Source organism: Parasteatoda tepidariorum, chromosome 2 (genome assembly GCF_982258835.1).
Source record: "Parasteatoda tepidariorum strain Cologne lab strain chromosome 2, Ptep-v5.0, whole genome shotgun sequence".
Lineage (NCBI taxonomy): Eukaryota > Metazoa > Arthropoda > Arachnida > Araneae > Theridiidae > Parasteatoda > Parasteatoda tepidariorum.
In genome coordinates, this window is record NC_141756.1 from 74,962,075 (window position 1) to 74,975,365 (window position 13,291).

A 13,291-nucleotide genomic window follows, 5' to 3' on the forward strand; every position below is an offset into this window, starting at 1 on the left:
CGTGAACATGTTAAAAATTATTTTTCGACCTTATTTAAAAGAAAAACTAGGAAGGTTTCTAAATACTGTCTAATCGCAAAATTTCTATCAATAATAAATGAAGTAATATATCTAAGAGCTTCATTGGTTTTCTTAAAATAAAATAAGTGCAGATATTTTAATTATGAGAACAATACTAAAATGTATTTAAAAGGAGCTGAAACAAATTTAATTTTTTTTAAAATTCAATTCATTTAGGTTTTATAGCTATTTTTATTAAATGAACAATAATGTAAGATTCCTCGCATCATTGTTTAGACCAGCGGAACCCAAACGGTATTCCGCGGTACTCAAGAGTCCGTGGAAGGGTAACAGGGGCTCCTAAAAATTAGATATCACCCCTTTTTCTTTTTTAACCAATAAATAGAGCCATGGTGGCTCAGGAGATAGAGCGCGCTCGCCTTCCAATAAGGTGATCCGGGTTCAGCCCTGATAATTCGAAATCAGCACCAGGCTCACACAGTCCACAGTGCTGACGTAAAATACCCTCATTGGTAGACGGATCATGGGTTAGAGTCCCCTTGCCGTCAAGCTAACCGCTGAAGTTTTTTGTGGTTTTCCTCTCCATGTGACGCAAATGCTGGTTAGTTCCATCAAAAAGTCCTCCACGAAGGCAGAAATTCTCCCAATACTTTATCCAGGAGTTCCCTTGTCTTCTGGTTCAAAATTACAAGGCTACGGAGTTGAACATTAGTAGCCGTAAACCCTAAACTGGGTCGGCTGTTCAACGACGGTAATAATAAACAGTAATTATTTTTAAATCTGTATTTATATTTGCATCCAATTTATAATCCATAATTTATTTAATATTTTGGATATATTTATGTAAAATGTCAATAAAAAGATACAGCAATTTTTTTTTAAAAAAAGACATATTTTAAAAATAATAATATATTAAATAAATTACGCAAAGGATATGCATTTACAAATAATCAAGTATTTCTTATTAAACTTTTCAATTCAAGAATAAAGAATTACGCCTCGTTGATAACAATTTTCACAGTTTAGAACAGTTTTTTTTAAGACCTTATTTTAATCAGTATCAACTTGAGCATTCACTGTAAAAAATTCCAGATCAAAGTATTATAAAAAGTACCGGTACTCAGGGTGCTGAAACTTTTTTACAATAAAATCCATTTATACAGGAGCATGTTACGGAAATAAAAGTCTAATATACCTTAATTTTTTAAGTAAAAATTGCTGTAAAATCACTGAATCATTTTAATTAAATAAACATCTCTGTGAAAATACACAAAAATATTTTACGATAAAAATGGATTTTACTGATGATGCTCCTGAAGTGCTGGTATTTTATACCGTTATATTGATTCGGAATTTTTAACAGTGCACGCCAGAAACAAATTCAGAACTTGAAGCAGCATAGGCCTGTGCATTTAACTGCTTGAGATTTAACCTAATTGTAAGACTTTTATTGATAAAACAGTAGGAAAATTTGATTCTTCACATTCAAGATATCCAAATAAATAAATATATGTAGTTCTTTTTGGATAGTATGTGTATTCACTGCAACTCATGAAAGGTATTTATAAAATCGGGATTCCGCTAAAATAACCTCAATTATTTAAGGTTAGATAGCCGAAAAAAAAAACCCTGAATGATTTTAACATTTTGTTTGACTTTTATAGTCGGAAAATTATTTTATTTTATACCCTTTGGACCGGCTTTTTTCACACTGTGTGGTCCCGTAATAAATGTTTTTAGCGTTGCATGAACTTAATTTCAAGGAAATAATAAATGGTTAATATTTTTTTATTTATTTCCGATTTGTGAATTTTTTGCGCTCACTAAAACAGATTAAGAAAAAAAAGAAGAAAAAAAAAAAAAACGAATGTAGGCACAAAAATTACGCGAAGGGAAGCCCAAAATTATTTGACTACCTTACTATTTCTTCCACCATGGTTTTACATCCTTCTATATAAAACAACCAATAAAAAAAAAAACTTAAACCTGTTTTATCGATACGAAAAAAGTGGACTATGAGTGTTTTTAATTATTACTATTAAATAAGATAGATTATACCAACCTCACAAGTTCACACAAAAATATTCGATTTTCTCACAGAGAATAAAAAAAAAATATAAATGTAATCAAATAACCTTTACTCCTACCCTTTTACCCTTGCTTAGCTAAGAATTATTTTTTAAAAAAAACTTTTTTTCTACAGCACATCCATATTCTCAATGTTCAAAGAGTTGGACCAGCAGACAAATTATAAACTATAAAAATGTACCTGTAGGGTTTTTAACAACACACTATTTATTTTCCTCCATCCGCTCTAGACGAAATATCTGCAATTGCTTTTCTTTCATTCAACCTTAGCCGCCTACTAATAAAATGTCGGAAAAATCCTATTCGGTCATTATTTATGGCCTATAACGCATAATTTAGAAGCAAGATGCTAGTTGTCGCAATAGTAAAAGTAGTTATTATTTGTCTCGAAAACTTTAAAGCATCGCCATATATCCCATTAAAATTAATTTTAAACTGGTTTTAATCAAAACAGTTGACTTATTATTATATTTTTCAATTATTATATTTTCACTTAGATTTTTCAATAAAGAATAACACCTGTGTATAAAACGTAGAAACTACTTAAGGCTGTCTGCATTAGGGTGGGCCGAAAAACACTTTTATTTCTTTTTAAAAATCTTATATTAATCTATTTATATATTAAAAAAGAGAAAGAGATCAAAATTTTGGAAATTGAAACTCATATTATGTTTTCGTATCGCCGTCAAAATTTAGAGAGTAAAAAAGTGATATTAAGCTAGTATTTTCCCCTAAATTGTTTAATCGAAGACTTGATTTTTTTAATTTTTTTAAATATTACTACATCTTGTATGCATGCAGGTTCACAAAAACTAAAATAGATCACGGCATGTAAAATTTTTTGAGCAATTTTTAAGGTTATTAATATTTTATTGCTTAGCAATGCAGCTGACATCTTTGAAAAAATTAACAATAATCAATTAAAATGAATCAGGAGGTTCCACCCGCTGCTCGCTTCGCACATCAACCACCACGGTTGTTTCGCAATAAGTTTTATTTTTCATGATTAAAACTAGTAGTTTCATAAAAATTAAAAAACTTTTCACATAAAAGATTCTAAAAAATTTCATTGTACAAAAACAGATTTGATTTTACAGATTTAGCTTCAGATTCTATCGAGATAAAATTTAATCCTTGTCATTATGCTAAGTTACCATTGCAACATCATCCTCAATTTATTATTCTTTTTTTAAATTCTTACTTAATTTTTAGTTATTACAAAAAGACTATATGTTTTTTCCAAAAAGAGAATATTTGACGAACAGTTAATTGCTTACATTACATCCAACTACTTTAAATATTTACCTTGTATTCATTATTTTGAATAGCATGTTTTGACATAGCATGTATTGACTACGCTATGAAAAAATTAATTGTTACTCCTTTTCCGATCGATTACGATTATTAATCGTAAAACTGTAACTTTATCCCTTTAGGATCGACAAAATGATAAAGAATCGCTTCCCCCTCCGCACACTCCTAGTTTATACGTACCAAGTACTTATAAGTACTAATATACGTATTTGGTTTATACGTACCAAGTACGTATGAGTACGTATTAGTACTAATATGACAGTACAAGATCGAGGTCACGTCCGGGTGATCTTGGGCCGCTAGAGTTAGAAAGGCTCGTCTTATAAATGAAAATGCAATGACCGAAACACGTGAAGGGAAGATAGCACGATCACTCATATATAATCACCGTCCTAATGGGCTTCATAAGTTTATATGTTTATAAGTTTTTATGCAACGTAAAGTGTTGCATCATAAGGTAGCGTGTGATTACTTTATAATAATAATTTATTTTGAACGAAAATCAAAACCAAAAACGTATAATGTTAAGAAGGAGCAATAAACAAATACTGCTATGTATTTATACAGGCCTCAAATAATTAGTCATATAAGCATTAAGAAAAGATTAATCAGAGTGTAAAAGATATAATTTAAAAGTCATCTATCGATTTTTTCCTTCATATTTTTATTTTCATTTATAAATAAAGGGAAAAAGAAACAAGAAAATGTGACAATCACACATCGCAGTATATCATTGCAACTAAACAACCAAATTTTACAGTGCATATTTTTTCTTTTTTCGCATGTGTGATATTAAAGCCCAAATAGTTAAGACAGACTGGAGAAAATCTGGGACTGGTGTGTAACTTGTGGCCTTACATATAATGAAGTAGCTAAAATTTTATAACACATGTAGGCTTATGTGCTGAATAAAGAAAATGTCTTATAAACCCTCGAAAAGTAGAAGAACAAATAACGCAAATAAGTGAAGGATTGCATTGTTATATTCAAGGTCATTGCGGGATTCGAAACCGCTACCCCTACTCTTCGAAATATTTAGTGGAAGGACGATACCCCTAGACTAGTGTTTCCCAAAGTGTGGTACGCGTACCCTCAGGGGTACGGGTACAGTTTAGCTGGCGTACGCATTCTTATGCGAAATATCTTGCAAGAAACGAAAATTTCAAAATTTTTTATTTAAAACAAAGCTAGACTTAAAAAATTCAAGATTACGTAATTTTCTATTGACTATTTTTTACAGAGTTAACAGTTAATAATTAGTGGCCTCAACAGCCAGTAATGATTTTTAACTTTAGTGTTTTTTTACAGTAAAAAATACATTCATTTTTTTAATTAGTGGTACCCAGCGTTACGAAAAATTTAGAAAGGGTACACAAAAGTCCTGCTTTTGGGAAAAAGGCGACATTTAAATTTTAATGTTCCTTAGAGAAACTTGTAGTAAAAATTAATGATCGTTTCAAAGATATGGTGCTACTTTATTTTATTTCTTTAATAAATTAATGCTAATCTAAATATTATAATGATTTTGAATCAAACTCCTGCTAAGGGTTTTTAAAAGAAAAGTTGCTCTTCAATATTTCTGACAGGTGGTTAAAAAGCAAAGCATCGTTAGACTTTCTTTTAATTTTGTATTCATCCATTATTTGTTTTTAGTCTATATTTCCATTCGAAAGCAAAGCGCTGTTAATTTTGGTTAATTATTTTTATGGAAAATATTAAAAAATTTTCTTTCTATGATAAAAACTATTCATTAAAAAAAAAAAAAATCTGCTTGAAGTTTTCTAATACGAATAATCAAAATTTAACATTTAATGGGCGAGGAAAAGATAATTTTACACATCTGTTAACCATGAAAGAAAGGATCGAAAACGAAACATAAATTGTTAGAGCGTTAGATAAGAAATCACTTTCCAACGTAAGGGAAAAAAAAATTATAAGAATTACGAAAAGAAGAAAATTGTGATTGTATTATTGTAATCACTGGTTACCCAATAGTCAAATGCTTCTTTTTCTTCCTTAATAGACATTCATAAACAAAAATTGTCATTGGTTGCGAAAACTACATAAATTGATTTGTCTTGTTATCGTTGTTCTTTGATTTTCAATTCCAGTCAATACACATTTCTTAAAACGTCACAAAATTCTCTTCCTTCTTCAGTATTCATATTTATATCACCACCAAAGCAGTAATTATAAATAAGTGAATCACAAAATGACTATTAAAATAATTGTATTGTAATTAACATTGCATATAAACATTAAAAATTCGCTGGGGAAATTAAAAGAAAAAACACAGAGGTGAAAACAATCAACTCCAAGAAATTCAAAAAATTATCATCTTCTTTTTTTTTTATTCGATCTTGCTGTGTCAATTTTTTATTAATGTTTATGTTAGCCTGAATTTTTATAACTTGTGCAATTCTATTTTTGAGAATATGGTTTTGAAATATGCTTTTCAGTTCATTTTAAAGTTTCAACTTCAGAAAAATGGCTGTCTTAAATAACTTTTTACTTAGGTAAAAAAAAAGAATTCTAAAAAAATTATCAAACAGCAGCGGTCGCCATAACAACGCATGCAATGACGATTCATGCGCACTGTTTACTATTACTCTTGAACACAGTTGAAAAGTGTGATGACGTCCAAAAATGGTGCGCACGCCATCAACCCCAAAACAACAGCCATTTTTCCAATGGGTAATAATATTGATAATCTAAATTTGTCGTCTCAAATGAAGAAATAGTGTCAGACCTTATTTTACCAATAACTCATATGGAAATACCAAATACAAAGTTTATGGGAGTCGTTCCGCATTTATGAGAGAGAGAGAGAGGGAGCGAGAGAGAGAGAGAGAGAGGGAGCGAGAGAGAGAGAGAGAGAGAGAGAGAGAGAGAGAGAGAGAGAGAGAGAGAGAGAGAGAGAGAGAGAGAGAGAGAGAGAGAGGTGTAAGAAATGTGTCATTTAAAAGTGTATCAAATCAACTGCAAAAGATAGGAACTAATTAATCTTCTACACAATTATTCAAAGTTAACAGCATTTCAAAATGACAAAAATTTTCTAACTAAACACAAAACTTTGCTAAATTCAGAGAGGTATTCAAAATTTTTTAAAATTTTCACTTTGTCTACCACAAGTGAAAATATTCTGAAATTTTGCGTGTTAAAGTTAAACGCAGCTTAAAATTATTTTTCAAGGAATTTAATAACATGAATCTCATTCGAATTCTAAATATTTTTATCATTTATTTTATTTTTATCCTTTATTTTATTGTCTAATTTTTTATTTTTGTGTCGCATTCCGAATCAAGAAAAAAAAGTGACCCAGAAAGTAGTAATAATTTAAAATCAGCTCAACTTGTTTATATATTCTTTATTTTACACATTTTAATCGAAATGAAGAAGAAGAAAGATATTATTTTAAATATTTTGAAGTTAAAGATACGTTAAAAGTTTCCTTTTTTGCACACAAAAATCTTATTAGAGAAATATTAATAGCTTTAATAAAAAAGCTTAACACGTGAATTTTTTCTCGGGAGGTTAGATTTATTTTTATTTCATTCAGATAAAGCGCCAAATAATTTCGCCAAGTGCTTAATGATATAACCCTAGTACCGCAAACCTGAGTGGCTGAACAACTACCTTTGAAAAACATACTCAAGTTGGATGACGATATGTGCGCAACTGCAATGCCCAATGGCGCCGATTCTGTTTCTAGTGTGTGTTTACAAAATTTAAAAACGGATACCTAATTCTATAACTTTGGATTATTTGCTATAACTATGCCACGGAAATTACTAGGTATGTCTGTTTTGTTTCAGTCAGTGAAAAGCATTATAAATAAATATATTTCTTTTTACATCAAGGAAAATATATTCAAAATTGCAATTATGTTTACCTTTTATTTATTCTATCATCTTGAAATTATGGAATAGTTAAGCTTCTTTTTCTTTATAATATTTAAAGATCTATCATTTATCTGCCATTGATAGAATATTCTATGATTGAATTAATGTGTTATTAGTTGAATGGCAAAAGCCGGCAGACCACCAGGTGTTTTGTTTAGGCGTGTTTGACCTCTTGAATCTAAGAGCACGTTATTTTACCTTGTCACCCTTTCGTTTTCATCAGTTCTACTTAAAAGCTGTTACGATGGAAAGGTTGTGAAATAATATTCGAAGTTCTCGTATTTCTCTTAAATGTACTCATATATTTATGATCACATAAATAAATTCTGAATAAAGAGCGATATTATTTTTTAATAATTTGTGTCATAACATTCAAATAGTTTTAGTTGTTACACATTTTTTGTTTAAAACGATATTTTTTTTCTTTAAAAAAATCGTTCGCTTTTAAAAAAAGAATTTCTAACAATTTTTTTTTAAACCTTATTTGTAGATATATGTTATTATAATCTGGTAATATCGATTATAAATATCACTTTTTTAAAATAAATATTTTATTTTTTGAAACGCAGGTAGTAGAAACATTTCAATGATCAATTTAATTTATATTATTTCTCTTTTTATATGAATCATACATTTTAAATTTATCGTTTGGTGTTATAAGTAAAATAGATTTCTTTTTAGTTGCATTGGACGTTCATTCCTGTAATATCGATCTTCATAAAAACTTAAATTATTTTTGATAAAAGTTTTATTTGTTCAAATGATGTCTGCTAAAAATCTTTACCTTAAAATCAAGTAAATTTTTATGTTTTTTTTTCTTCTCATTTTTATTTTGTCGAATTGTCTTATTAATGAAAATTTTTCTTTAAAAATATATAATATTGTTAAAAAGGGAAGTGAACTAATACTGGGGAAAGAATCAGATCTTCATAAAATGACATTTTTACTATAATCAATCAGTATAATCATTATGAGTTTTTTTTAAATTATAATTCACGAAGTTTTACAGTATAAATAACTTATTGATTTTTTAAGGATTTTAAGATCAAGTTTATATACACTTAATTCTGAAAATTTTTAGGTCTTGGACATGTTATCTTAATTTATTTTGTTTATGTGAGTATGTCTTAAGCAGAATTAACATAAATATCTTATCTTCGAAGGATAAATGGTTTATCAGGATTTTATCTTTAAAGCTTCTCAAGTTGTAACAACAATTTTATCTCTTAAATTAAGAGAGCAAAGTTTTTACAGTTAACGCCTGCTATGAACTAAATTTTTTGAACTTTAGTAATAAGAGTAGAGATATTTGTAAGAATTTTTTTATAATAAGTTTAAGGTAATTAATTACTTGTGCAAGGCAAATTAATGAGTTGATAATTATAAAAATAGCTGGGATAATATGCCTATTAATTTTAAAGTTTGATCCTAAATGAATATGGTTAGCCATTTTGGTCTCCAAACATGAATAATCTTTAGAGTCAGTATTGTTATTGATTATAGTCACATATACAATTATCCAATAATAAGTCATTTCATTTTCTCTAGATTTCGTCGTTATACCGTCTATTATATATTTAAATCTTAATAGCGATTTATAATGATCCATAATAAATCTATGCCTTAATGCCTTTATACGTTTAGTTTCTTATTAATTAAGTATAGTTTCTAGCTAATTAAGTTTTATTTTGTTACCTTTAGTTTGGTGCATTTTAACCGTACTGTGGCCGATTCTTATGACATTTGGTCTTACGGTTTTCCTTTCTATATAATGCATATTTATTTTGTATTTATTCAAGACCTCCATAGCGGCCAGTTTGTTTGAAAATTCTTGACTCAGAAGTTCCTTCGTCTTCTGGGGTTGGTTATAAAATAAATATTATGAATATAAGAATCGTTAATGTCAATACAATTAAAAAATATACAATTTAATATGTTTTTGTAAATTTAAATACATGGGGTATTGCTCGAAAACGCAGCCATTTATGACTGTTGCGCGACTCTTATTTTTAAAATCTAAACTTTATTTAACGTTTTCTATTTTTTAGTTGTGTACATTTAATTCATGATTATTATTTAACTGCGCACTGGTCCTGGATTCAGTTTTTGTTTCTATATTACTTAAAGATAAGAATTTGAACTTCAAAATATTAACTTTCTTTTTAATTTAAATTATTGTCTTTTTCATACATGTTATCGTATAATTCTTTTCAATAATGTGGACTTAAGTCACCCTCACTCAATGCCGAGAGCCTGGGCCCCGAAAACTGATTTATTAAGATATGACTGTTGGTTGGACAAAAATAGTTTAATGGTAGAACCAGTAGAAGCTATAATGCTCCAAACACAAACTTAAAAATAATAATTTTAAATTAGTGCTTTGAATTGAATTCATCCAGTTCTATTATGTCACGAATTACTATTATGTACCTTGTGAGAAAGTTCTATTTTACAGAACATTCGGTTTCTTTTGAAATTGAATGAGGATGAACACAAATATTTACGTTTTAACTTTACTTTCGGTTAAGAGGTAACTTAACTGAGCCACAAAATGAAATAAATACATAAAGCATTATATATCAGTTTTCAAATGTTGCACAATTAAATGACAATTTTCGTTTTCTAATCACGGTAGATTTTAATAATTTTTGCATAATTGTTGGTTGATAATATATAGATTAAATAATCTGTAACATTTGCACACACGCCTATTAGTGCGTAATAGTTATAAGTACGAAAAAATAGTGACTGAATCAAACTAAACATCTGGAATAGTAGGAGGTATAGTCCCTCTTACAAATATGTAAGTTTTACAACTTGATTTCATACTGGAAATTAAACAATTTAGAAGTTCCTTTGGCTATTGCCCCCCTTCCCTCAATATCACTGTTTTCTGATCCTAGAATCTAGTCTAGTTGGTTTTCGAAGTAAATTGCGAGTTTCAGTTGCCCTCCGATATGCTCTTTACAGGGCTAAAGAGAATACAAGGGCTAGTTCACTCCGCTCTTAGAGCTGAAGCTACGATTTCCCTCCTCATGACGTCACTGTGTCTACAGATCTCGGAGATCGCAAGCAAAGATATGATAACTTTGCATCTTTCTCTTGTAAAAATAAGTTAGACTTTTTCTGGTTATTAGCCTTCAAACTTTACGTAATTAACACATTATTTCCGTTCATAAACATAGTTCAAAAAAAACTTTCTTGGTTATTATATTAAAAAAATACCATTTTAAACTTATAAAAATGTTTTGCTAGTTGGTGAAAATGACACGATAAATACTTTATTTTAAAAAGTTCAGTTTTAACTTTAACTATTAAGAAAAATGAAGGCATATATCGACACTTTTTTTATCTACATATTCTTTTATAACGATAAGTTAAGTTAAATTTAGAATCCCTGATTTTAAAATATGTCGTTAATAGCAATTTGTTCATACTTAATCATTAGGAAACATCAACCTTAAACGCTAATTACTGAAACAAAATAATAATTTAGGTTCATAATGACATCAGAAATTTTACAATTGTTTATAGGCATTTAAATTTACGATGATATAATATATAGATATTTAAGTTGAAGAGAATATAATTTTTAAAAAAAATCATAAATATTTAGAATAACTACATTAAAAAATATGTTATGAAATTAGGAAAATTTCAACTATATACTTTACTTATACTTTTTACTTACATTTTAAATTTCTTTGACTTTATCTATTTTTTAATTCTTTTCACCTGCCTTTCTTTATGAAGTAGCGAGGCGGTTTCTATTTAGATAATGAATTTTTATAAAAGTTCTTTACGACAGAATAAACGTATTGCGGTTTTATATTAACTGTGTCATTTCGGAATCCATTCTTTACATAGTTGTTCATTTACTTTAGGGAACACGCGAAAAATTATAATTTTTCCTTTTGTTTTTATATCAGAATTTTTGCAAGTTGTAATCGCTCAAACTGGCATTTCGATAATAGTTTTAAATTCTTGTAAATTCACTGCAAAAACTGAGGAAAGTCATTATGGAAAATAACAAATGTCTTAGAATATCTCGCAAAAAGAAATGATCCAATATTAGTTAGAGCTAGTAAGGCCAAACGCTCCGTTCTTGAAGTAAAAGTGCGAGCTTTGCGCCAAAGTGACGTCACTAGAGTGACGTCAGAGGATCGGCGCGGCAAGAGATACTTCAAAGGAGTGAACCAGCCCTTCTATTCTCTTTAGCCCTGTGCTCTTTATGGTTGACGTCTGGAAACCTGACTGGCAAATCCATCTGGCGAATATTTTTAATTACCATTACTAGATGAGCTTTTGTGGTCATGGCCATCGTCCGTTAAAATAAAATCATTTCCAATTGCAACCTTTATAAGAGAACATTGGACTCCAAAACTTTATTCCTGTACTTCAAACCAAAGTACCCTTTCTTGAAGGAAGGATTACCGGCTATTCAACAAGAAGTTGTCCCGACTATCAAACCTTCACTGCCATAATAATAGATTTCACAGATATTGAAGGGTAGGTAGTGTAGTGAATTGCTGGTTCTCGTTTGAATTAATGGACTATTAGAAATAAGGAACCTCTATTTGTCAACCGATATACGAGAAATTTACCATTGATTAGCTAGCCTAGTGTTCATGTCTCAATCCTATAGTATAGAACATGTTTTAGACGCTTTGGAGAGGACAAGTGAAACTTGCAACCTCCTCCGTCATATAAAAGCGTTGATGAATGAATGGATACGGATAAAATTATCGCATGGACTTTTGAATTGCTTTGTTTTCAGCATGGAACCACGTTGTAAGATCTATAAATATAAGAGGAATTCATACCCCTATATACTCATATTTTGTTCCATTCTATAACCAGTATTGCAGACCAATTTTGTAGACTATATTATTAAAATAAGTGACCAAGAATTGCACTTATAAACATCATTATATTTGTTTATAAGTGAGGTTTTAAATGTTAAAATAATTCTTAATTTTTAACAATTTATTAGGTTTTCAACCTATATCTATTGTTTCTTTTGTTTAAAGTGTTCACAATTAATCAAGCCATAAAGATTAACAATAACATTCCATTTTCTTTATTGATATGGATCTGCGATCAGAACTATTTTATGAAATTTTAATTAGCCGTCATAAAGGTTATTTAATGACTGTTATTACACACCATATTTAATGAGACGATGTGAAGTGACAAGTTTCGAAAGATTTCCTTGTTTCCATGTTGTCTTTGTGTCATTTCCTTTTTTGAAATGACTATGATTCATATCGATGCCTTTTAATTGTAATCAGATTTAAAATACTGCTTGTTCTTCGAAATTGTCTCTCTATTGGTACTAATGAGAAATAATTGTTTTTTTAGTCACTCTGTTTTCTTGGAATAAGAATGTGTTGCATTTATGAGTCATTTGATATTTATAAATATTTATATTTACATTTCTACGGCTTCAGAAGTTCGTTAAACTTTTTTTACTCGGAATTTATTCCACTTGTTAGAAATTATTCGAGCTAATAATCTCATAAACATAATTGTTGCTTCATATAAATCCATTAAAAAATTCAGCTTCATTTTTGAATATTTCATTTTTAAATAGTTTATTGCGAAGAGGTTAATAATAAATCTTTTGTTAAATTTGTTCACGCTTTTTAGCTATTTTTAATAACTTTTGTTTTACTATCAATTTTCTGCAAATAAGAAAGTAATTTTTAGTATACAGAAGATTTTTATGTTTAAACCGTATAAATTTTAATATTCAGTCAGATTCTAATAAAGGATAAATCAATGTTAAAGAATAGTTTTTAAATAGTTTATTGCGAAGAGGTAAATCTTTAGTTAGATTTGTTCACGCTCTTTAGCTATTTTAAATAACTTTTGTTTTACTATCAATTTTCTGCAAAAAAGAAAGTAATTTTTAGTATACAGAAGATTTTTATGTTTAAACCGTATAAATTTTAATATTCAGTCAG

At 28.9% G+C, this 13,291-nt stretch overlaps 1 protein-coding gene across 1 annotated transcript in view; it reads left to right on the forward strand.

Moving 5' to 3' along the window:
- The first annotated feature begins 7,069 nt into the window (after positions 1-7,069).
- LOC107452725 (uncharacterized) overlaps positions 7,070-13,291 on the forward strand; it is a 135,738-nt gene continuing 129,516 nt past the window's right edge. The window contains exon 1 of the mRNA XM_043057155.3: positions 7,070-7,218. Coding sequence (XP_042913089.1) covers positions 7,200-7,218 — 19 coding nt within the window. The 5' untranslated portion in view covers positions 7,070-7,199. The remainder of the gene's footprint in view (positions 7,219-13,291) is intronic.